This window comes from Schistocerca nitens, chromosome 3 (assembly GCF_023898315.1).
Source record: "Schistocerca nitens isolate TAMUIC-IGC-003100 chromosome 3, iqSchNite1.1, whole genome shotgun sequence".
NCBI lineage: Eukaryota > Metazoa > Arthropoda > Insecta > Orthoptera > Acrididae > Schistocerca > Schistocerca nitens.
Genome location: NC_064616.1, coordinates 633,602,755 through 633,630,287, shown reverse-complemented (window position 1 = coordinate 633,630,287; position 27,533 = coordinate 633,602,755). Strand labels below are relative to the sequence as shown.

Sequence of the window (27,533 nt, the reverse complement as noted above, 5' to 3'; positions counted from 1 at the left end):
CTGCAATTTAATTAGTCCAAGAGCCGGATTCCATGGTTTGTCCAAATTAAAACCATTTAATAAACAGAGATAATGGTTTTAATTTGGACAAAGCATGGAATCCGCCGCGGTGGAGCATATAAGGCCGCGCTTGGCACCTTGTCGTCAGTCTTGTGACTCGCTCTGAAGATGGCCGGACGATACACGGCCGAAATATCAGTAGAAGAAATTTTATTTGCGCGGCTGCATGCCCGAAATTTAATAGATAATTCTTAACATTGGTTTGCTGCAGAATTCTTCTGAGTTTGAATATGATAAATTTCCATGGGACAGAAAACCTTCTGTCCATAAGTCAGCACAGATTTAGAAAGCATCACTCACGCAAAACTCAGCATGCCCCTTTTTTCACATGATATCCTGTGAACCATAGAGGAAGGCCAAGAGGCAGATTCTGTATAAATTTCTGGAAAGTGTTTGACATGGTGCTCACTTGCAGACTGGTAACAAAGGTATGAGCATACAGATTAGGTTTCCAGGCATGTGAGTGACTTGAAGGCTTCTCAAGTAATAGAACACAGTACATTGTACTCGACGGTGAGTGCTCATCAGACACGAGAGTATAGTCAGGAATAATTTATCCACATCACTAACAGCATAGCATAATTTTGTAAATATCTGTTTTTCCACCAGTTTTGTAGTATAGGGATTTTTTTTTTTTGGATAAGTGCTTAATGATTCATTTTTTCTCTTTTTATTTCCTTTGGAATGAAGTTTGTTAATTATAATACTTAACTACCTTGACAAAGCACTGCTACCTGTCAGTGTCAGTCACCTGCTGATGATAGGGAAGTCTTTTTTGTTGTATACGTGTATTTGTCTATACCTGTGTGTAGCTTTTGGGTTATCCTTCGGTAATACTGTTACTCAGAACATATATACGTGGAATACTGCCAGAATATGAAAATCAAAGAAATGTGTTTGCATAGCATTCTTAGCTTAACGTTTGATACCATTCTTTATACTTTCTTGTACAACACAAAATGAGTAATATGTCAGTTTGGTATGTACCAAACCACACCACCATTTGAAAAGCTAGGAGACCAATACACTATCCGATCAAAAGTATATGGACACCCCAATGAATTGTGGAATAGACCACCAGATATTATGACAGGCTGGGTTCACCATTATAAAAGGAAGCGGGCAGTATTTTGTTGTCAGTAGAGAAGTAGTAACAGCAGAATAGGCTGCTCGGGAGAGCTCAGTGACTTTGAATATGGACTAGGCATTGATTGTCATCTGAGTAACAAATTCATCAGGGACATTTAAACCTCTCTAAAGCTGCCCAAGTCGACTGTTGGTGATGTGGTTGTGATATGGGTAGGCGAAGGATCAACCTCAGCTGAACTGAGACCAGGTAGATCTGATGTACTGACAAATAGAGAACGTCTAGCATTACAAAGGGTACTTGTAAAGAATCACATTAAATCAATGGTAGGAAGTGCTTCTGGCAATGCAGCTACCACAATGACTGCACATAGGAAGGTAAAAAGAATGGGGTACTATCGTTGACCAGCTCGTTATAAGCTCTCTTAACATTCGTTTAGTGTAGTTAATTCTAAATTATGCTTGAAGTGGTGTAAAGGCAATGCCACTTAACATTAGATGACGGGAAATGATTGATTTACGGTGAATAACACGTTCACACCAGTGCTAAGAATTCTGTTTCTTCCTGTGGGGCAGTGTGAATTTTCTTGCTTTCCAGCATTAGACTTTACTGACTCTGACCGTGGGTTGGCGGTCATACTATTTTAATATAATGGCCTTTTATTTTGGAAGCAGTTAAAGTCTATTCTTTTAAAGCAATAAGAGATCACACAAAATAATTTTACACTAAATAAATTACAAATTGTGTGATGTCTCATTTGTTCAGAATGCTCTCTCGTTGAAGGGTCACTTGGCTAATAGGTAATACATAATACATCATACGTCAGTGTATTACTGGTACCATAACTGGTACAGTTGAGCATGAGCCACTGGTGGTACACGCCAGCTTGAGCGTGTCACTCAATCACACTACACATTGTGTCAATCCAATGGAAGGTGAATATGTGGAGAATGTTAACCACCATCATGTGTAGTGCCAACAGTGAAGTACGAAGGTGGTGATGTAACAGTATAAGGTTGTTTTTTGTGGTTGGGCATTGTCCCTTATTGGACTTAAGAAAATGCTAAATGTGGAAGGATATGGACACATTTTACAGCATTGTAATCTGAGTACAGCAGAGGAACAGTTTGGAGATTGTGATTGATTGTATCATCATGGCAATGCACCGTGTCATAAGGCAGCATCTGTGAGGCAATGTTTTGTGGACAACATCATTTCTGAAATGGAGTGGTGTGCCCTGCCCAGAGTACTGACCTGAACCCGATGGAATGCGATTGGAATGAACTAGAATGCCAGCATCTCTCTGGGCCCCTGCATCTGGCAGCAGTACATTCTCTGGTTTCGGATTTTGAGAAATAGTGGGCTGTTATTCCTCTACAGACATTCAGGCATCCAATTGATGAGTGTGTCCCCAGCAGAGCTCAAGTCGTCATAAAGGCAAAGGGTGACTACACCCCTTATTAATGTCCACTAATGGGTGCTCAGGTATTTTTGATCGGACAGAGTATATACACTATTCTTAGTTAATCATGATAAAAATGTGGTCTTATTCAGCTTAACTCTCACACACTGAATATTAAGTTACTAGACAGCTGTGGTCTTCAGTATGTAGTCTATCCTGTGATCCTGCATAAGTCTCTTCATCTCCTCATAACTACTGCAACCTACATTCATTCAAACTTGCTTACTGTAGTTAAGCCTTTGCCACCCCCCACACACATGCTTCCCTTCATTACCATATTGACAATTTCGTGATGCTTCAGGATATGTCCTATCAACTGATCCCTTCTGTCCTCCTCAATTTGATCCAGTGCCTTATTATTAAGTTGTCCAATCTACCCATCTAATCTTCAATATTCCTGTGTTGCACGACATTTCAAAAACTTCTATTCTCTTCTTTTATGAACTGTTTATCATTTACATTTCATTCATATACAGCGCTAAAGTACAGAACCACTTTTCTTGCTGATTGAACAGTCCACGGGTGTTCTGCTGGTTCATAGTGTCCAATGGGCACTGTGAACCAGCAGTGCACCTGTGGACAGTTCATTCAAAAACTAAGCTGGGAGAAACTGAAGACTCATTTTTCTTGCTATTAATCTGATGTAATTACATTTTACTGTAGACACACGAGTCTCATCTTTAACTGTGATAAAGATGGGGTGTTACTCCAATGTTGGAGAGCCTCAGTAGTACTGACGATTTAAGAAGGGGAAAATGGGCTGCAGGTGTGAATTGATGTGTGTGTTTGGGAGAGCATAGGACTAGGGTAGTACATGCAACAGTGGTAGCCACACTGCTACAGTGGTGTAGTGGTTAGTACATCTGCCTAATAAGCAGTAGACTGGTTTTAAGTATTGGCTGTGGTACAAATTGCTTCAGCTTCTATCCTTATCAAAGATAAAATTAAGACTCTTATGTCACATGTAATATGTTATTCCATCAGTTCAATAGATCACACTCACCTGAGGTATAGGCAGGATTTCCCCGTTATATACAAATCTGGGGTGTGATTCCAATGTTAAAGAGAGCCTTGGCAGTACTGGCGATTTGAGAAGGGGAAAATGAGCTGAAGGTGTGAACTAAAGTTTATGTTAGGGAGGGCATTGGACTAGGGTAGCCCCTGCAGCTGTGGTAGCCACAATGCTACGGTGATAATGCGGTGGTTAGCACATCTGCCAAGTAAACAGGAGACCTAGGTTCAAGTCCCAGCTGTGACACAAATTTTAATTCATTGCTTCAGTTTCTATATGTATCTTACTATTTCCAATATGCATTTTATATCCTGTGCACTTCAGCCATCATTAGCTATTTTGCTTCCATGATAGTGAAACTTGTCAATTGCTTTTAGTGCCTCATTTTCAGTTGTGATTCCCTCAGTTATGTTGCATTATCCTCAATTTACTTTTCTTGATGTTCATTTTACAACCTTATAGCAAGACTATCTATTTTGTACAACGGATCTTCCAAGCCCTTGGCTGTCTCTGACAGAACTACAGTACTATCAACAAACCTCAAAGTTTCACTTCCTTCTACCTGAACTTTAATTCTCTTTCTAAAGTTCTCCTTGGTATCCATCACAGCTTGCTCAATGTACAAATTGAATGGCATTGAAGAGAGGCTACAACCCTGTCTCACCCCCTTCTCATCTATTGCTTGCCTTTCATCCCCTTGTCTGTTACAACTGCCATATGGTTTCTGTATAAGTTGTTGATAACCTTTAGATCCCTGCTACCTTCAGAATTTGAAAGTGTGTGTTCCACTCAACTTTGTCAAAAGTGTTCTCTAAATTTACAGATGCTATATATATATAAGTTTACATTTCTTCAGTTTATCTTCTAATATTAGTCATAAGATCTGCATTGCACAGTGTGTGCATATATTCCTCCAGGATCTAAACTGATCCCTCCCCCCCCCCCCAAGTATTGACTTCAGTCTTTCCATTCTTCTGTAAATAATTCATGTCAGCAATTTTCAACCATGGCTTATTAAACTTGCAGTTCTCTAATACTCTCACCTGTCATTACCTGCCATCTTTGGAATTGGAATTATTACATTCTTCTTGAAACATTAGCATATTTCCCCTCTATTGTATATCTTTTATAACAGGTGAAATAGTTTTGTCATGGTACGCTCTCCCAAAGATCTCAGTAATTCTGAGGAAATGTCATCTACTTCTGGCACGCAGATGACAGTATTCCCTTTGGCCTGCTTCACATATTGTGTTTTCATATTTTCTCCTTTTGTCCATCACATTGAATATATAATATGTTAAATAAAGATTTCCACTGTGCCTTGCCATTTTGCCTATTTGATCCTCTGCTGCCTTCACTATTGCACCTCTCAGAACTACCGTTTATCTTCTGTTGTGTTCCTTTCTTCTGCCTCAGTCAATGATTGCATATCACTCCTTTTCAAATTCTCAACAACCAGTTGTTCTTTCCATGTATGTAGATCACACCTCCTTAATTTCCTTTCTTTATCCTGTCCACAACCAATAAGTTATGGTCTGAATCCACATCTGCATCTGGAAATGTTGTGCAGTTTAAATTCTGGGTTCAAAATCTAACTTACCATTATGTAAACTACCTGGAAACCTTTTGATGTCTCCAGGTCTCTTCCATATATACAACCTTCTTTTATGTTTCTGAAACCAAGTGTTAGCAATGGTTAAATTGTGCTCTGTGCAAAAGTCTGTCGGGGTACTTCCCCTTCCACTCCTTTACTTCAGTAAGTGCTCCCACAGTATTTTTCCTCATCTTCTTCATTTTCATGTTGTAAAATTCCCAACACCATTAAATTTTCATCTTCCTTAAGAATGTGAATAATTTCTTTTGTCTTACCAGACATATTCCAAGTTGTGGTTTTCTGGACAGACTGTCATTTTGTAAAAAGAAATTTACAGTACAGTCGGTAGAAAGAAAAAAAAATTCATTTACTGTAAAACTATTATGTCTTTTGTGAATACTTCTTCAATCAGAAGTTTGTGGTCTACTTTGTGTCCTAAATTCAGATAAAATTTCAAACTTTTGATACTCCTCATTTACTTTATAACTTATGCTAATAATGCAGATGGGGAGCTCCTTTTAAAGTCACAAATTTACTTCTGAGTACATATAGATCTACATCTATATCTGTACTCTGCAAACCACTGTGAAATGCAAGGAAGAGGGTATGTTCTATAGTGTCAGTTATTAGGGTTTCTTCCTGTTCCATTCACTTACAGAGTTCAGGAAGAATGATTGATTGAATGTCTCTGCACGTGCTGTAATTATTGTAATCTTTACCTCATGATTTCTATGTAAGTGATATGTAAGGAGTTGTAGTATATTCTTAGAGTCAGCATTTAAAGCAGGTTCTTGAAATTTTGTTTGTAGACTTTCTCAGGATAGTCTATCTTAAAGAGTCTGACAGCTCAGTTTCTTCATTATCTCTGTGCCACTCTCTCACAGGTCAAATAAAGCTGTGACAATTTGTGCTTCCCTCTTCTGCATATGTTCAGTATCCCCTTTTAGTCTTGTTTAGTGCAGATCCCACGCATCTGAGCAGTATTCTAGAATGGGTCACACAAGTGATTTGTAGACTAATCCCACTTCCCCAGTATTCTACCAATAACCCAAAGTCTACCATCTGCTTTACCCACAGCTGAGCTTATGTGATCATTCCTTTTCATATTACTATGTGTTACACCCAAGTATTTGTACGAGTTGGCCAATTGTAACTGGTTACTATGTTTTTTTCTTTTTGTGAAGTGCACAGTTTTGCATTTATGAACACTTAAAGCAAGTTGCCAATCTTTGCACAACTTTGAAATCTTATCAAGATCAGATTGAATATTTATGCAACTTCTTTCAGACAGTACTTCATTGTAGGTAACTGGATCATCTGCGAAAAGTTATGAGGTTGCTATTAATATTGTCTGCAAAGTCATTTAATATACAACATGAACAGCAAGGGTCCCAGCAAACTTCCCTGGGGCACACCTGCACTTTCTTATAAGTTTGTTATCATATTGTCAAAGGGATGGTGTGCTGTTGCCTCATGTGACTAAAGATAATGAGTCTTATGAAGAATCAAATGAAACAAATGGTTCCAGAGACCATTTGAAGTCTGAAACATCTATGGTGTATATATGCAGACTGAAGAGACGAATGAAAGTTTGTACCAAGGCTGGGATTCGAACCCGTGTCACCTGCTCACTAGGCAGACGCGCTAACCACTGTGCCACCCTGGCACAATGCCTTTGCACAGCCTTGTATAAATAAGCCTAATTAGTGTATTTTTTTTTGTAATTCCATAGTATTTTGATTTTTCCTTGAATGTGCTGAAATTTGATTTGGAACTTTTACTTATACCAAAAATTTTTTCAAGGCTGTGGTGATAGTATTTGCCAGATACTACACAATGAATAAGTGCAAAAATTGTGTAGCCTGCAACATTTCAAATTGAAATGTGTTACTCGTATTGTTTCACTGTAAAGAAATTCATATTGGATCATTTCTTTAAGAGGATATCAAGCTGTGTAAATAAAGAATGTAAACAAACATTTAATTTAAAAAATAATTTTTAGTTAATAAGAGAACAGTGTTCTACAGTTACATTATAAAACATAATTTATTGTTTTTCATTCTCCATGCTTAATCACCATTGCTTCTGCACACTCTGAGGATCCAAAACAGGTGAACATGCCAAAGCAGCTGTTGTAACTATATAAATAGTATGTTGGTCTCTATTTCCTTATGAATGCTAATTTTTGTGTTATTCTTTTTCGCAGGGGCTGCTGAATGTGTCCAGCAAAGTGAAGCAGTACTTTGTCCACTGTGTCGTCATCCTTGGATGGAGAAATCTGTTCCCAATTTACAGGAAAATGTACTGTTATCTTCTGATCATAATTCTAAAAGGCCCAAAATGTCAAAAAATAAGGCTGTTAGAACATCATCGATGAACACAAAATTATCTGACACGTCGAGTCCTATCCCGCTTCAGCATATGAGTATGGCAGCAGATTGGATTAAGGTGGGTTATTCCTTTAATGTGATGTTCTTACACTGAAGAATATAAAGTAGTTAACGGAGCAGAAAATATTGTCAGCAATTTGTTGGGAGAATCTTAAGAAGATGTAAATCATCTACAAAAATTGTTGCGCAGAAAACTCTATTTCGTTTGATTCTTGATAACTGTTTATTAGTTTGGGTTGTTACAAGGTTGCTTTAGTAGAGGAGGTAAACCAGTCTGAAGAAGAGCAGCATGTTTTGTCACAATTTCAATTATAGAGTATGACAGCTCCACAGAGATGCTCATCCAGTTCTTCTTTCAAGTACTGCAAAAGAGGTTTCATATATCATGAAGAGGATTAGTGTTGACATTCTAAGAACCCAAGTGCCAAGGAAAAGCAAGGAAGATATTATATATGACTGTGGTCATAAAATCAGAGAAATTCTAGCTCATATAGAGGCTTATGGACAGTTGATCTTCCCATGCAGAACGTAAAGTGGGAAGCAATTGAGTTACCTTAAGTATGTCCTGGCACACTTCTGGAGGTTCCTTAAGGGATATTGTTGTAGATGTAGACAAAGATGACACTGACAGTGTATCACTTGACTTTGCCTAGATGCAGCACAGACTAACTCAAGTAGTATGGCTCCATTGGATTCACCATTGTGTTTTGAGCTGCAGCTGTGACTTAATGTTCCTTAGCTGTCATGAGGACCTCTTCCAATCCAGAATCAAATGCCTTTAGCACCTGAAGGTGGCCCTCAGCATTAGCAGACAAGTGCATGACTACATTGCAGGAAAGAGAAACCACATGTGATTAGCTGCAGTCCTCAGCTCCACATTTGAAATTACTTCTCAGCTTAGTCTCTTCAAGCCAGTTACACAGGCAATGTAGGATTGTGGATTATAGTTCTGTATTGTAGAAACTTTGACGAGTGGACACTACATGTGTATGGATACAAAAACAGACCAACAACAAACTACAAATTTCTCCATAGTGTATTCTACTAGGATCTACCAAAGGACTAAGTTTGCAGATTAACTGTTAGATCAGGATACTACAAGACAACATTTACTGTGTCTACAGCAATTTTAAGACTGTATGATACACAAAGTGAACTGAAGCAGCCACCAGGTTGACAATATGATACTTTTGCAGAAAGCATGGGAAAACCAAAGTTTGTCTCTCCACTTCTGATATGGACACATAATCCATAAACAAAGCCAAGTTCGTCAATAGCAGAGCACTGAATGAAAGCTGATATAATGAGTACAAGAATGTCCAGGTACAGTGCAGGGTCCAATCCAATAAACAGAATGGCATGATTGATAGTAGCTCATGCAGCAGACTATACTAGACTAAAATCAAGAGTGCCTACTAGGACTTTTGCTGCGGGCAGCGTGGCCATGTGACATCCTACGGACACCTCTGGTTGTGATCACCAACTATGATCTGTAGTGCCTCTGAGCTGTGATCGATATTGGTTGTTGATAGGCTATTAAATCCCCCCCCCCCCTGCAATCGGCACACAGGGTCAAAAACGTATCAGCTTATGCCTGTGCTACCAGATAGAGTGGTGAGATTACCTTTACTCGACTTCATATTACAATAGTAGATATAACTATATGTTTGTTGTTTATGTTACCTAACATTTAAGACATGTAAATTTGAAAAAAGCATAAAGCCAATTTGAGTCTAAATAGAAATGGTGTCCTAATAAAGACAGCCAGAAAAATGCATATCAACCATTATAAGAACAGGTACATCCCCAAATAATAGCATTCTCTTCCTTACTGACTCTCCAACATTTTTTTCTGCATTTGTTGTGCAAAAAAGGTGCAGTCAGGGCATCCAAAGCTCTTTTTCAAGTTAACATTTTTCTTGAGCCCAAGGATTGCATTCCATGCACTATGCCCATTTATCAAAGTTAATCTTCAGAGAAACCACTACAGAATGTGCATTCAGTGTCTTCTACTTCGCCAGCCGGAGTGGCCAAGTGGTTCTAGACGTATCGTCTGGAACCACACGACCGCTACAGTCGCAGGTTTGAATCCTGCCTCGGGCATGGATGTGTGTGATGTACTTAGGTTAGTTAGGTTTAAGTAGTTCAAAGTTCTAGGAGACTGATGACCTCAGATGTTAAGTCCCATAGTGCTCAGAGCCATTTGTCTTCTACTTCAGACTGCAAACTTGAAGCATTATTCTCATTTAAATTCATATCAGATTTCCAGTGCCTAGAAGATTGCTTCCCATGTTTTTTCTCTCTCTCCTTTTTTTCCAAGAACAAAACTTTTGTGGCTGTCTCCTTTGATTCTGCTGTAGTGTTCTTTGAATTGCTTCAAACATTCCCTGTATGGAGCCGATGTTACTGAACAGATTCAGAATGTGCTGTCAGTACTAGAGCTGGTGGCTCTTGACTTGGCTTGCTGAATTCGGGAGCTGGCCAGATACCCATTGGACTCGCACCTCCTCTGTTGTTTGCATCTCGTATTTCAAACTCGTGGGGTACTGCAAAGTCATTGTCTCTAAGTATGTGCCTGTTACATGGGAAGTTTCCCATTTTCCAGAGGGCATTTATATCATTTTCCATTCTTACTGCTATCAAGTCGGCTGCTCCAAATAGCCTTGCAATCAAAAATGAGAATTGTACTTGACCTGGGTTATTTGTCCACTAGGTTTCTGTTTCTTTGGGATAAAGCATTTTAAATGGTTCCATGAATTCCACACAAGAGACTGCATTTTACACGTGGAATGGTGTGATAAACACTCAATGTGGACATGGTTTTCTCTTACTTTGTCTGCCACACACATGTGATACAATGCCCACCATGTGTTAGCTCAACAGGACCATCAGCAGATGGCTTCCCCAAATTCACAAAAAGTCTGCAGAATTTTTATGACTCTGCCATCCCTGTAAGTACAATTCACTGTCAGAAATTCCTGTTTTATAATCTCTCAAGTGCCTTTAATAAGTAAAGAATTTTTATCATTAGCAAAAGATGCAAAATAACCTACACTGCCCTTGGTCTGCTACAGGGTAAAGGTGTCTGTATTCTTCATCAAACCCAGCCATGTTGTAACAACCAAGTAATACACGAAACTGATCCAAGCAACACAACTACTGCTTTATTCATAAACCTCAGAACAATAAAAGAAATAAGTCTCTCACTACTCCACACATAACAAGGTTCAGGACAACAGATGTGAGCGGTGAAAACTCGAAGAACCTGGAGAGTGTCGGTCAGCGCTGCTCCGCACGTATATATAGGCATGAGTCGCTGACAGATGGCGCGGCAGAGCGGTGGAGACTGCGCCGCACCCATGCCTCCCACAGGCGGCCTCCAGGAGCCGGCCCACATTGATACAATTTGCAGTCAATTCAAGAGCACACACACAGTGACACCACACTTAGTGAACCCGCACTCACATGCACTACTAGTAGCTTAGGCTACAGCACATATAAATAAACAGTTCACCAGCTAAAGATGATGGTGTAAACCATTGAAACGTGTAGTGGCAAAATAAACAAGTGACTGTCACAGAAACTGTTTTATTTGTGTTTATCAGCAGACACATCCCTCATATTGCAATCACTTACAGGCGAAATATGCAAACTTAATGATGTATGTCTATCCTGAGTATTAAGAGTCCTGACAATTTTTTGCCTTTTATCGATATCGATGCTGGCGAGATATTGTTCCTGGGAATTGCAAGACTTTCAAAAATGTTTTAATCTTTTGTGTAGTTTCAAGTCACTACTGTAATTTTTCATTTATTTTATGATTTTAGTATTATATTAATATGCCACACTAATTGGTAATTGCAGATGTGTTGACTTCATTGCTCTTGTTCCTCTTGAAATTACTGGTAAGATTTGACAGAAGTCTGTACAACAGGGCCATAGGTTCAAATGGCTCTGAACACTATGGGACTTAACAAGGGCCATAGGGCTATTGTTGTTATGCAAATGTCCAATTGTTCTGTGGAATGCTTCAATGGATATTTTATGGGATGTCGGAACCTCATCCCAAACAGTGGAAGTGAACTCCTGTGTGAATTACCACTGTTACTTTGCTTTGTAACATTACTGTAACAGGAGTCTCAACAACAGATGTAGACATACTAGAGCATGTATATGTACTCCAAAATACTGCATTGATAAAGGCTAGGTATTAAGTGAAATCTGGACTGGATCTGGTATAATAAAGCTAGAACGAAAATGACGAGTGATTACTGCTCTTTACCATTTTGAAAGCCAAAAAGAACTCCCCTTCGCTGTTGTGCATTCACTGAATCGTCAAGGCAACAAGATCTCATTAATGCTAGCCATAAAATTTGTAGGTGTGCACAACCAAATGTACAAAGTGTAAACAGTACGACTGTAACTAGATATATGAACGAACTGATCACTCAAAAAGACACAAGTGAATTAAACGCAAGAAAAGAAAGTGTTAATAGTGCATCTATGGATAAAAATATGAACAAACTATCCACACAAAAATATACAAGTGGATTAAACGGAGAAAAACACAAGGTAAATATTCGTAAAGAAAAAGAAGTAAACAACCACGTTATGCATAAGCAAGGACACAAGCAACAGACATATATTTTTGCAGATAGTCATGGGAGAGGAATTACGGAAATTATGAGAACAAATCACCCAGACCTTAATCTAACAGGCATAATCAAACCAGGCGCGCCATTACGCGAGATTCTGAAAAACAGTGACAACATATTAACGACCGGTAACAGCTGCATCATAATAGGAGGCACAAATGATGTTTACTGTAATGAAACTTGGCGTGCAACGAGAATCCTAAAGGAAACAGTCAAAAGGATGCCTCGAGTGCATTTCTACATTGTTAGTATCCCCAGGAGACACGATCTGATGGAAAATTCGTGCGTAAACATCGAGATTGTTACAGCAAACTGGCTATTTGAGAAAATATGTAGAGGTTTCCAGAATACGAATTTCGTAGAGATAAACAGTGTTCACAGAGAGCACTTCACAAGACATGGTCTCCACATGAACGTAAAAGGGAAAAAGATTATTAGTGCCGAAATACTTAAATTTATTAACGAGTCATCTGTAAAGGAAGTGTCTCCAATCCCAATTCCGCCAAAACAAGAGTTGTCTGTAACAGTGGAACCATAATTATCTGCAGTAGAGCTACAACAAACACCAGTAGCAGCAGCAAAGGCTCAGATATTCTCAGCAGCAGTGTCAGATAAACCAATAGCAGCAGAATCACCACAATCATCAGCAGAGCTGTCGTCATCAGCAACAGCATCCAGAACAGCAGACCCCATAATACTACCTCAAGGCAATGAAAATGCATGTGAGGAAATCATACAAGGGTCATTAGCCGCAGCAGCTAACAAAGAAGGGCAGTCACCAAGTCAGGGAGCACAGGAGCCACCAGCAACAGCAACCACACAGAAGAGGTACCTGAGGCCTGGGAGATCAACAGCAGAAGCAGCTTCCAATCAAGACAGATGCCTGAGAACTAGGAGACCTGCTACACTAAGTGAGGATTTTTTATGGTACCGAGTAAGCAGAAAGAGAACATGGAAAAAGATGTAAGTAAAACTGTCCATCTTAAATACCAGTGTGACAATAGTGAGAGGAACATAAACACCGGACAAAGATGCGATCCAGGTTTAATGACACAAACTGAAAAAAAACATTGCATAGTACCAGAAGCAAAGGGAGCAAGTGAAGTGCTTAGTATATTACAGGAAGGGGAATTATTACATTTAAAGCCAACTGTTAGAATACTTCATCAAAATGTTCAATACATAAACAATAAAACAGAGGAACTAGAGGTAATATTACAGGAGTATAGGCCAAACATTCTAGTAGTTACAGAACATGAGCTAAAAGAAAATCACATAAAAATGTACAATTGAAGAATTATGTGAAAGTTGCCAGTTTTTGCAGAACTTCCTATAAAGGTGGTGGGGTTGCCATTTTTTCTAACTATAAATCAACTAAAGCCATAAATATAACAAAATATGCTATAGAATTGAGCTTTGAAGCTACAGCACTGGAAACTAAAATTGCTGGGAATTTATGTTGTGTATTAGGTTTGTATCGATCACCAAATGGTATAATCAAAACCTTCTTTGAACAGCTGGAAGATATAATCCAACGCCTCTCAAAAACATATGCTTATTTGATAATTATAGGAGATCTGAACATAGACACAAGTAAAAATACAGACAATACTAAGACCCTATTGGACTTATTGTGCATATACAACCTAAAAATAAAAATAGATAAACCAACCAGAGTAACAAAGCATAGTGAAACTATAATTGATCATGTAATAACAAATATTCCTACATGCTATTGTGACACACAGGTAATAAACTCCACATTAGCAGACCATTTTGCAATCATGATAGACATAAATATAAAGACTAGTGATTCAGTGCAGAAGATATGGGAGATGAGAAGACAGAACTACCCACATAACATAAATCTGCTAAAAAATATGTTAGAGGCAGAAAACTGGGAAACAATATATGCAGCTAAAGATGCAAACACCAAATGGAACCAGTTTTTTTCTTTATTCAATTATTATTATGATGTTACATGTCCTGTTAGTAAAAGGCTTGTCAAACAGCAACAAAAAAAAGAAAAGCTGGGTGACTGGAGAAGTAATCCATGCCAGAAATAATCTGAGAGTGTATTATGACCTCTCCAAACAAAAAAATACTGAGGCCTACAACACACTGTATAAAATAAAAAAGAAAGAGTACTGTAGTTTTATCAGAAAAACTAAAGCATCATTAATTAGGATGTCTATAGATAAGGGAAAGAACCACTCAATAGGTTTATGGTCGTTCATTAATGAAGAGAGAGGAAAAGTAACAAATCGGGCGGAGGACATCTGCCCACTGATGAGTGGGAAAAGCAACGCAAACCCTCTAGAAGTAGCCAATACTTTTAACAGATATTATATTACTGTAGCAGACGAATTAATAAGTCAAAATAAAACAAATGCAGTAAGTAAATTGTTAAGCCCCCCACATACAAATCATACTATGGTTTTCATACCTACAACGGATGCAGAAGTGTCAAACCTAATAAAACAACTTAAAATTAAACATTCATCTGGCTTGGATGGTGTCACATCACATCTCATAAAGGAATGCAGAGAATGTATATTAAAACCATTGACACACATGCTGAATGCTGCGATAGAAGAAGGTATATTTCCACATTCACTTAAAGTAAGTAAAGTGAAGCCAATATTTAAGAAAGGGAACAGGGATGAATTAGGAAATTACAGGCCAATATCATTGATCTCAACATTTGCTAAAATCTATGAAATGATAATAAAGAATAGAATTGTAAGTTTTATAACAAAGTACAGTATACTGCATTCATCACAACATGGTTTCAGAGAAGGGAAGTCAACAAAAACAGCATTAACAGATATAATTGAGCACATTCTTAATTTACTTGACAGGCAACAAAAGACTTGTGGGATTTTTATGGACCTATCTAAGGCATTTGATTGTGTGACCCACTCAAAATTAATGATGAAATTATATCAGTATGGAATTAGAGGAAAATGCTGTGACATACTTAAATCATACATTACAAATAGGAAACAATGCACAGAAATCAGACATACTAGTGGGGGAAATATAACAAACTACAGATCAGAATTACAAACAGTTAAACACGGTGTGCCGCAAGGGTCTGTGCTTGGGCCAAGACTATTTATACTCTACGTAAATGACTTCCCTAGCTATATAAATCAGAAACTTATAATGTATGCTGATGACACAACAATCATTTGCACAGCTGACACAAAGGAGGAGCTTGAGAAGGAAGCTCTCCTGACTATCGAAAATGCAAATAAATATTTAACACAAAACAACCTGTTTATGAATCAGTCTAAAACAATGAATGTAGTATTTCAGACCAAGCATAGTGAAAATTATAATATAAATGTTAATATAAATGGAAAGACTATTAAAGAAGTAACCAGCACAAATTTTCTAGGAACTATAATAGACAAACATTTGGGATGGGGGGAGCACATAGATGCACTGTGTAAAAAGATAAACAAACAGATCTTCATCATGCATAAAACAGCTAAGACTGTGGATGATAAAGTCCTCAGATCAATGTATTATGGACTTGTCTTCCTACATTTGTCTTATTCAGTTCATATATGGGGAAGTGCACAAGCTGGCTACCTAAAAAGAATATTCACAATTCAGAAAAGGGCAGTGAGATGCATTGCAAAAATACCACCAAGACAGACCTGTAGGCAAGCTTTTGTACACTAAAATATTATGACAGTATATTCACTGTACATATACTAAAGTATAATGGCAGTAAGGTCAACCAATAAACACCTCCTAAATAAAGATGTACACAAACACGGTACAAGAGGAAATGAAAATTACTACATGATAAACAGAAATCTAAAACTGTCTATGACTGCCCCAGAAGAAGCAGGCAAAAGGATTTTTAATAAACTCCCCAAAATCATTAAAAAAGAAACAGACCTAAAATGTTTTAAAAATCATTTGAAACTATATCTCACAGAGAAATGTATATGCAGTTCGAGTGAATACTAAGATGGTGTTTAATATGTTATATCGTTACTGAAATGTACCTATAAAAATTATCATGTATGTTGTTTGGATTTGTGTGTACATATAATGTGAAACATTTAATACCTTTATATGATTATGGACTGTTTCTGTTTAATCATTTGTTTCATTTATATATAATGAAATCAAGTTTGATGTTAATAGCCTATTGTATGACACACCCAATACTCCCAGCTGGATTTTCAGCTGGAGTCCATGGGCAAAGATTAAATAAATAAATAAACTTTCGTTCACTTTGGTGAAAAGAGGCTTACGCCACCACCTCCATACCTCACTGTTTGCAGTACCCAGCTGACATCCAGCGACTAGTCCATGTCCAAAGGCATTCGGAAGGACGACAGTTCAATCCCGCGTCCGGCCATCCTGATTTAGGTTTTCCGTGATTTCCCTAAATCGCTCCAGGCAAATGCCGGGATGGTTCCTTTGAAAGGGCACGGCCGACTTCCTTCCCCATCCTTCCCTAACCCTATGAGACCGATAACCTCGCTGTTTGGTCTCTTCCCCCAAACAACCAACCAACCAATCCATGTCCAAAGTCAATGAGCTTCCTGACAGACCCATTCTGCTGTTAGTGCTTCTCTGTGGACAACACAATACTCCCCGTCTCTATTATAATGGTGGGTCCACCTCTTGTATGTAATTCCGCTTGCATTGCAATGTCTGGATACTTTTGATCAGATACTGTATACATCTAGTCTTGACAGAGAAACTGCTTTAAAATTTTGTATGCTAGAAGTTCAATTCTGGTTCCTTTATTTGTGCCATTCACTGTGCTACTCCATTTGATAAGTAAATTGATATTCCTCTTCTGTCACCAATGTCATTGTCATTTCTGATACCATGGATATATTTGTCATCTTTAAGAACAGAGTCATAGTTGTCTTGAACACTTTAGCATAAAATAAATGCTGTGTAACTAAAGTGGCGTGGAACATTTTTGTTTTAGATACTGGGCTCAGATCTAGTAACTTTGCTGTACTCTCAAGATTGGAAACAGAGGGAGCGTGGCTTGCAGCTGTTGCAAGATGAACTTCATCGACAAGTTCAGCTTAGTAATGAAGAATGGCAACAAAAAGTTATTCGCTGTTGTGCGAAGATTTTAGCTATGCTTGTGGGAGATCCTATTTTCAAAGTTTATTCTACTTGTGTGGTGAGTATGTAAATAAGAATTGTAATATATAAGTTATGTTTCAACCAAACGGCTTTTTATTTCCCCATTTTAGCTTAATTACTTTATTAATATAATAAGTTTCAAATATCTAGAGCACTATTCTATCACCTTTCGGGCATGCAACCAGGATATTATTAATTCTTGTTTCGATATTTCAGCTGACAGTCTTACAGCCATTCTCAAGGTGAGTTGTAGCTTGTCCAACTTCTGGACATAGAAAACCATCTCCTCCCCATAGAGGTCTGCCATGTGTTTCTTGAAGTATTCCTGCTGGGAAACACATCAGAAGCATTGTTTGAAATCTGTATGTGACGTTGCAGTGTATGAATACTGGGACAATAAACCAGGCAGATACACACATTGTCTTGAAAACTGAATATACACTGTTACTGTAATAATCCAGCAATCTGTAGGATGTCATTGTGCAAATAATAAAAATAACAGGAACTAAATAACTCCCTTGGTGTAATTCACAGACATTGAGTGCTCCCTGACTATATACTGATAGTAGGGATTTACTTAACAAACAAGGAGGAAAAAGGATGCATAAACACATATATTTATAGGGTAAAAGTGGTTCATTTCATAGACCAGATATACTTTACTTAATTTTTGTAAAAATCATCTCTAATGGTTACTGTTAAAGTTAAAATTTAATTTATGAGGCTAAATAATTTGGATGTACAAGTTCTTTTTGCACAGTTACATTTTATGTTTTTAATATTTATGTGCATACTAGAATCGCACTCATTTTTCCTCCCCATCTGTTCCCACTATCAATCAGCGTGGTTTCCCATCAGTCATCACATCACATTGCAGTTCTGTTAAATGTTTTACAGATGGTGACTTCACCATTTGGCAGACATCACTTTTGAAATAAGGTACCTGTGAAGAGGTAGCCTTCTGAATCAGTCAAAACTTTTCTCCTATTTTTTATTTTATTGGGATTTTCTTCTATACGAAGGTTTTTCTCCAACATAACAAACACCAGGATATTATTGCATCTGTTACATAAGATCTTAATTCATCACCTCAAGATGTCTCTCCAGGTGATTTGATCTTGTTGCTCTGTGCCAATTCTTCCATTGTCAATTGTTATTTTTGGAGCCAGGTGGTCATAGGGCATCCTGTTCTCTGGTTCCCATTCCAGGATCATTTTCGGTACTCTGGCTTCCTCCATTCTTCTTACATGCCTGTACCATTGTAACTTCCTTCCATCCATCATGTCATGTAGTCTTTCTTACTTCCATTCTTTTTATTATTTCATTGTTTCTTATTTTCTCTTTTTTAGGAATTATTCCTGATCTTCTCCAGTCCATTTCTACTGCTTGCAGTTTTTTTAGATGTTTCATAGTAGTAGTCCAAGTCTCCACTCCATACATAACTATGCTCTCTAAAATCAATACTAGAGAGCAACTATTCTCTTAACCTGAAAGAAATAGGAAGTTTTTCAGCTAAGCTAGGATATGTGGGCTATATAAGAATGAGTGTGCTTGGTCATGGCACAGACACGTAGCGAGGTGGCGCAGTAGGAAGACATAAAACTCATATTTGAGGGAATAAAGGTTCAGATTTTCATCCAACCATCCAGATGTAGGTCTTCTGTGATTTCTCTAACTCTCTTATGGCAAATATTATTGGTTCCTTCAAACTGAAATTGCCAATTTCCTTCCCCAATCAAAGCTTGTGCTCCATCTCTGAGGATTTTATTGTTGATGGGATGTTAAACCCTGTTCCTCCTTCCTTTTATGGCACAGGTGCTGAGTCACAGCAGAAAAATGTGAATACAGACTTGATTCAAAGGCACCAAAACCTCAGTTTGTTTGATCATACAAACGTATGTTTCTCTGACAAACAGTCTCCTCTGTGCTTCTTGAAATATATTAGGTACAGCGTTCATTCCATAGGCCTATAGTGAGGTGATCCTCAAAGATGTGGAACATATCAGAAAAACAAAAGAACTGATGAACTAATGTTCCTTCCTCAAATCCTAAGTAGAGTAGTCCTGAAGGATGAGGAATAATTAAAAATTTTTATACATTTTCATTTACAAATTAATACAAAAATGTGTCACAAACATGTAAATGTTTATATATTAAACTGCATGATAATCCATAGGCTATTCTAGCCAGATATCATCAAATATTTTGGATAAACAACACAATGGTTGGTATTCATACAGCCATTAACACCTTGTTTTACATTCTTTCTCATAATAAGTGTTTGAGCCATGTGTGGAATTTCTTCTCTACTATGGTTTTGTGTATTTGTAGTTGCCCACTATGAACAGTCTGGTTACTGTTGATACCTCTGCTGAACAAGGCTGTCTCTCAAGTTCAGGATTAAGCTAATTACTTCACTATTTATGATCTCTCTCACGCCCTTCTATATATCCATGTTGGTAACTTGGAGCAGTTTCTGTAAAGACTTCTGTATGTATTTTGTAAATATTTGCACTTTGTAATAATAACTGTGCAAATTTGTTTCATCATCATATACTATGATTTTGGCAGTATACAGCTTCACTATGAATTAATAATCAATGCTGATTTTTTTAAAAGGTTAATATCAAGCTTAACAGTTGTTAGCTTAGATTGTCAAACGTTGATAGCCAGTCACTATTATATTTATAATTTATGGCAATGTCAGTGCATAATACTATAATTTGGTAATTTAATAACATTGAAATGAATTATGAATTAGATAGTATATTGGTAGTGTTTCTTCAAAAGCAGAAAGTTGTGTACCTGTGAACCTCTTTGTAGATGGATACTGTACCCATCCAAAATACCAGATGAGTAAACTTCGTTCTGAAATGTGTATAATATTGATACTTCTGTATCAAAATGTGACTAGACTTCTACAACCATTTATTGTTACAACACTGTGACAACTTACAATCAACTGGGGAATAGCAGTTCTGGAATGGCCCAGAAAAACCTTAAACAAAACATTAACCAATGAGTGGTTCACTCCAGTCATAAGGCAGCTGTGGGAAAGAGAAATAAAAATAAAGTAAAAAGTCCACAAAACTCCACTGTAAGCAGCTGTTGGCTATGTCACTTATAATTGTGGAACCCATTTCATAAAATGTGTGAGGTCCTTGTATGTTGTGTGCGCAAGGTCCTCATATTTGAAGATTTTTGAGAGATTGTTGGAATTGGGTTAATAAGAAACCTCAGTGGTGCAAATGCTACAAATTATACAGAATTGGTCTTTAGGGGAGTTATTGAAGCTGTGAAAATTCCTGTGGTTTTTTTCTGTAATGGTCATCCAGTAAAACCATACACATAATAACAATGTACAAACAGAAGAAGAAGAAGAAGAAGAAGAAGAAGAAGGAGGAGGAGGAGGACTTCATGTCAAGTGAGCATTACACAGCCACATATATGCTGGCTGTAAAAACTTGTAATGTTGATATTGATGAGGAACAGGAAATCTGGTCCAGTGGCATGGATAATTCTCCGCTGCAATAAAATCAGTGATGTCCAAGCACATCAGAATGAATATTTCAGAGATATGCACTAAATAGCTTTTGTCATGACACAAAGTCCTTGGAAAACATTATTTCAGAGAAAAGAAAACAATAGAACTTGCTAAACAAGGAAAAAAGTTGTAAAGGGGGGAGGGAAATGAAAATTATCCTAAAATGAAAAGAAAGGTATGGATAGAGAAATATGAAATAGAACCCTTTTGTTGACGCCCATCTTTGGACAGTCTTATAAAACCATTTCTGTTTGTATGTGAACTCAGTAGTAGTGGGATTCAGATTGCTATCCAGCCATCCAGATGTTTCATAAAGTTTTTTTAAATGATTTAAGTTGCATGCTGGGGTGATTCCTTTGAGAAGGACACAATCTGGTTTCTTCCACATACTTGTCTAATGTGAGCCTGTGTTCAGTTTCTAACAACCTTGTCATCAATGAGATGTTCTTACGAGGGCTATGCTGAAAGTTCTTAGCAGCCCTTAAACCATAAGGCAGAGTACAATGGGGTTGTTTTCATTCGAAAGAGCGATGTTTTTCGACCTTGGGACGTGCGCGCGCAGTCCACTTTTTTCACAAAGATCGGGCATCTCACCTCTGTGACCTTGGACACACATTGTACAGTCAATACTGAATGGTACATGAAAGATTGTCTTCCAGAAGTCATGGCCACATGGAAGTCACAGCATCCAAAGTCCAAGAGTGGGCACCTTCTGCTGCATCACGACAATGCATCTGCGCACGGGGCTGCCAGAATGATGGACTTTCTGGAGTAGGAAAAAGTGCGAGTGTTACCCCATCCCCCCTATTCACCTAACCTGGCCCCCTGTGACTTCTTTCTGTTCCCGAAGACTAAGGAAAAAATTCGAGGGCAGTGGTTTTCATCAGATGAAGAGACCATTGCAATGTACGAGAGTGCACTAAGTGACATCCCAAAAGAAGCTTGGACTGACACATTTTCTAAGTGGTTTCAGAGAATGGAAAAATGAATACATGCTAATGGAGAGTATTTTGAAAAGTTGTAAACTTTTTTTGCAAATAAATTTTTTTTCACACATTCTGCTAAAAACTTTCGGCATAGCCCTCGTACTTCCTTCACACATGATCAGAAATCATGTTGATTTCCAATTTTGCCTTATTCCATTTCACATGTTAAACAGTTTCGTTGAAGATAGAATCAATCACATTAAAACTGCTCCTATCACTTGGATTAACAGTTGATCAAAGACACTGAAATGAACAGTACTCAATACTCTCCAGCACTTGTGAGTTAAACAGCAATTTTACATCCTGGAGGATGTCCTCACCATGGATGTATTGGAATGAAAAGCACATCTGATTGCAATTGTTTATAAAATAGAAGTTCCACAACTACACTTTATTCTACTTATCTTATGTACTGTACATTGTCTGACAAAAAAAGTGAAGCAGCGAGAAGAGGAGGAGGAAATGAACAGAAACACGATGAGTTGAGAAGGTATGTGATGTTAGTGATTAAGAAATAGAGTCAAATGCACTAGGAACTTAGCAATATGAGCTTGCTTATCAGTATGATGTCACACCTCTTCTGGCCCTGATGCATGTACTGATTTGGTTTCGAATAGTGTCACAAAGCTGTTGCATCCTCTCCTTATCTACATTTACATCTACATACATACTCTGCAAGCACGGCGGAGGGTACCACATACCATTACAAGTCATTTCGTTTTCTGTTTCACTCTGATATAACACAAGGGAAAATGACTGTCTATGACCCTCCATATGAGCCCTGATTTCTTTCATCTTGTCTTCATGGTCCTTATGCAAAATGTACATTGGCAGCAGTAGAATTAATCTGCAGGCAGCATCAAATGGCAGTTATTTAAATTTCTGCAACAGTGCCTTGAGAAAAGAGTGTCTTTCTCCCTCCACGGATTCCCATTTGAGTTCATGAAGCATTTCTGTAATATTTGCATGCTGATCTGACCTACTGGTAACAAATCGAACTAAACACCTCTGAATTGATTCAATGTCTTCCTGTAGTCGAACCTGGGGGGGGGCTCCCAAACACTTGTGCATTACTCAAGAATGAGTTGCACTAGCATTCTATACACCGTCTTCTTCATAGATGAGCTACACTTTCCCAAAATTCTCCCAATAAAATGAACTCAAGCATTCGCTTTCGTGATTACGAAACTCACACGCCATTCCATTTCACATCGTATTGCAACATTATGCGTAGATATTTAATCATTTTGACCTTGCAAGCAGCACATTACTATTGCTGTACTTGAACATTACAGATGGTTTTTCCTACTCATCTGCAATAACTGCAGTTAGTGCAAGCTGCCATTCATCACACCAGCTAGAAAACACCTCAAGTCATGTTGTATCCCGCTACAGTCATTCAAGGATGACACATTCCTGTACTGCTGTGTCGTCAGCAAACAACTGTAAATTGGTGTTCACTGAGTCTGCGAGATCATTCATGTATATAGAGTATAGGAGCAGTCCTATCACACTTTCCTGGGGAACTCCTGATGAAATCCTTATCTGTGATGAGCACTTGCCATTGAGGACAACATAATGGGTTCTATTACTGAAAAAGTCTTTGAGCCACTCATATATCTGGGAACCCAATCCATGTGCTTGGACCTTCGTCAACAGTCTGCACTGAGGCACCATGTCAAACTCTTTTTAGAAATACGACATCTACCTGTTGCCCTCCGTCCATGGTCTACAGTATATCATGTGACAAAAGGGTGAGCAGTGCTTTCTAAATCCATGCTGATTTGTTGACAGAAGCTTTTCTGTCTCAAGGAAATGTATTATATTAAAACTCGGTATGTGTTCAGGAATTCTGCAACAGACTAATGTTAATGATTGGTCTGTAATTATGTGGGTCTGTTCTTTTATCTTTCTTCACTTACACTTTTTTTCCAGTCATTTGAGACTTTGTCCTGGATGAGAGATTCGCGATAAATGGAAGCTAAGTAAGGGGCCATTGCCGCAAAGTACTCTCTGTAAAATTAAATTGGTATTCCATCTGGACCTGGTGACTTATTTGTCTTCAACCTTTCAGTTGCTTCTCTACACCATGGGTGCCTATTTCTATCTCCTCCATGCAGGAATCTGTGCAACAGTCAAACGATGGTATGTTTGTATGATCCTTTTGCACGAATGATTTCTTAAATGTGAAATTAAAAACTTCAGCGTTTCTTTTGCAGTCTTCTGTCACCACACCACACTGGTCGATGAGTCATTGCATAGCAGCTTTTCAAACTGATGAGTGCTTTTATGTAGGACAAGAATTTTCTTGGGTTCTCAGCAAGAAGTTGAATGCTTCGCACATTGATCTTCTTACGGATGCACAAATTTCTAATAACATTTGCCTGTCAACATTTGTGCATTCCTTTTTTAACTGAGAGTGTAACACTATCTTTCCTCAGCATTTTCTGAATTTGATTATTAAACTGTGGAGGGTCTTTTCCATCATTAATCCCTTTACTTGGCTCATACATCTCCAGAGTGTGATTAACAGTTAGTTTAAACTCTGACCATAATTCTCCTCTGTCCATCATATTGGAAGTAAGTGATGTCCATTCATTACGTAAGTCAAATTCTAACAACTGCTTATCTGCTTTATCTGGCATAAATACTCTTCTAACCTTCTTGATGGATTTATCAACTTTAGTAACCATTGTCACTATGATGATGCCATGATCATTAATACATGTCTCTATACTAACACTGTCAGTAAGGTCAGGCATATTTGTAGCTAAAAGGTCTAAAATATTTCCATTGTGTGTAGGCTGTTGAACTAGTTCTTCAGTTTTTCGGAAAAGTGTGCAAAAGTACTTCACAAGAATGTCTAACCCTACAACCTGCAGTGAACCAATAGATGTCCCAGTCCATACTCGGTAGATTAAAGTCGCCTCCAACTAATATTTAATGATCTGGGAATTTCCACACTGTTGGACAAAGACTTTCCTTGAATGATTCTGCAACTGTTATGGCGGAATCAGGTAGCCAGTAAAAACACCCAGTAATTAACTTTAGTTGACCTAGGCCTGCTGCTCATGTCCAGATAACATCATAGTCAGGCTCAATTTTGACCTCAATAGACAAAAAATTTTTGTCGACAGCAATGGACATTCCCCTGCGTATGGTGTCTAATCTGTCTTTTTGATGTTTTTTCCATGCCTCGCTAAATATTTTGGAGTTTTCTACTTTGGGTTTCAGCTGTTCTCAGCTCCGAGAATAATTTGAACGCAACAACTTTACTGGGGGGTAGCAAGTGCAGGAACTTTCTTACAAATACAGGGTTATTCTAAATGATGGACCCATTTTCAAAACCTCATATTTATTCAAGTACAAATCCAAAATGAACAAGCTTTATACCAATGAAAAGAGGAAGTTTCAAAATTTTTTTCATCATGATGATATAAATTTAATAAATTTAATAATTTGTAATTAATCAGTTTTTAATAATTATTTAATAATTAGAAATGTGATAAATATTATAAATGTTCATTGTGGCCACCATTGGCTGTACAGCCAACAGGTCCAACACATGCGAAAGAGTATCTGCTGTTACTGAGTGGGCGGCAGTAGAGATTGTGTTCCGCATATCATTCAGAGTGGTTGGTAGAGGCGGGTCATAAATAGCTTCCTTCGCATGACCCCATAAGAAATAGTTGCAGGGTGTGAGATCAGGAGATCATGGTGGCCAGAAGTTCAGAGCCAGGTCATGAAGTCCCCTGCAACCGATACAGCACTGAGGAAGGGAGTCATTCAAAAACCTTGTGCATAATGGTACCAGTGGGGTGGAACTCCATCCTGTTGGAATTAAAGTCCTGGGAATCTTCCATAACTTGAGGGAACAGCCATTGTGCCAACATGTCCAGGTATGTGATTCCCAGTACAGTTTTTTCCGCAAAGAAAAATGGTCCACAAACCTTTGTACAGGATACATCACAGAACACATTAATCTTCAGCAATGGTGAATGTGGATTTTCCAAACCTCATATGCGACAATTGTGACTGTTAACTTCTCCACTAAAATGGAAAATCACTTTATTGCTAGAAATTACACACTGTAGAAATGTGTCATCCTCCATCTTTGCTAGTACATAACAACAAAATTCAAGACACTTCTCTTTGTCATTGGGGTTGAGAGCCTGCACAAGTTGTAATCGGTAGGGCTTGTACAGCAAACGCCGCCTCAGAACTTTCCATACTGTTGGTTGGGGTATTCCAAGTTCTCGACTGGCTCTATTGGTAGACTTAATGGGACTGCGCAGAAAACTTTCTTGAATCCGACAGACATCATCTTGTTACACACGCGGTCTACCGGTGCTCTTTCCTCTGCACACACTCCCAGTCTGTTTAAATTGCTCAAACCAATGGCCAATGCTTTTGCAAGTTGGTGGTTGAATACCGAATTTGGAACGAAATGCCCGGTGCACTACAATTTGTGACTCACTTCTCGCGAACTCAAGAACACAAGAAACCTTGTGCTCCAAAGTCGCCATCTCACTCACAGCTGACAGTGAAATGGAATGACGGTCCTATTGCTGCGCAAACTCTACCGACCGCTTCTGAAATCATCACCGCCCGCCCACCAAAAACTTTGAAACTTCCTCTTTTCATTGGTATAAGGCTTGTTCATTTTGTATTTGTACTTGAATACATATGAATTTTTGAAAATGGGTCCATCATTTAGAATAACCCTGTGCTTTGACAATTTACTGTTAAAATTTTGACAGTCAAAGTGTCTCTGCTGCATACACTATCTGATGTTACTCTCTGTGTATCAACTGGTGGCCATTCATCAGAGGCCTGAAAACTACTGTCTAGGCCAATAAAGAAAAGAAAAAAAAGAAAGAAAGAAACACCCTGTGTATTCCACAGTTACTCTGCTACCTGAGTAGCTGCTTCCTTTGTGTAGCGCACTCCTGACGTATCAAAGGGAGTCCTGCAATTCTTCACCCCATAACATATCTCTAGAAATCCACAGCCAAGACCGTCACAGAATTGACTGAGCATTTGGTTGAAACCCTCCACTTGGCTCCAAACCAAAGGACCTCGGTCAATTCTAGGAACAATGCTGCAGATTGTGAGCTTTGCTTGTACCCTTCATGCCAGGCCAGCAGTGTTTACTATTTATGCCAGCTATATGTATGAACTGAGTATGGCCTCACAGCCCAAGCGACAGACATCATTGGTGCTTACGTGAGCCGCAATTTTCTGACAACTGCACCCTGCACACTCGATAGCCACTGGCAGGTCATCTTTCACATCTCGGATGGGACCTTTCTGCCTCCCAGCAGGCATACTGAGTGAATGTCGACTGTCTTCCCAGCCGTGGACATTATTTCGCTAGAGGCTCCATATCGTGCCAAACTTTGCAGCTCCCGGTAACTAGTAAATCCCCACCCCCATGTGCCTACCTGGACCCTGCTGAAGGAGTGGCCACCTGTCAACTCACAGGGAGAATTGGTGAGCCCACATGGCCAGCCTCACATTGACTTTCCACCTCTGTAGAGATCTGTGGACCTTGCTGCCCACAGGAGTACATTAACATCACACAGACAGTTCACAGACACACATGCC

The 27,533-nt window shown here is 38.4% G+C and overlaps 1 protein-coding gene and 1 non-coding gene across 3 annotated transcripts in view; one reads left to right on the top strand and one right to left on the bottom strand.

The window, feature by feature from the left end:
* LOC126248583 (mitogen-activated protein kinase kinase kinase 1-like) overlaps positions 1–27,533 on the top strand; it is a 182,594-nt gene that overhangs the window by 120,645 nt on the left and 34,416 nt on the right. For both annotated transcript variants that reach the window (XM_049949690.1, XM_049949691.1), the window contains exons 14-15: positions 7,422–7,663; positions 17,230–17,433. In XM_049949690.1, the coding sequence (XP_049805647.1) occupies positions 7,422–7,663; positions 17,230–17,433 (446 nt within the window). The remainder of the gene's footprint in view (positions 1–7,421; positions 7,664–17,229; positions 17,434–27,533) is intronic.
* Positions 6,810–6,881, bottom strand: Trnat-agu (transfer RNA threonine (anticodon AGU)). Its single transcript has one exon. It is a non-coding gene; the product is annotated as a tRNA-Thr (tRNA).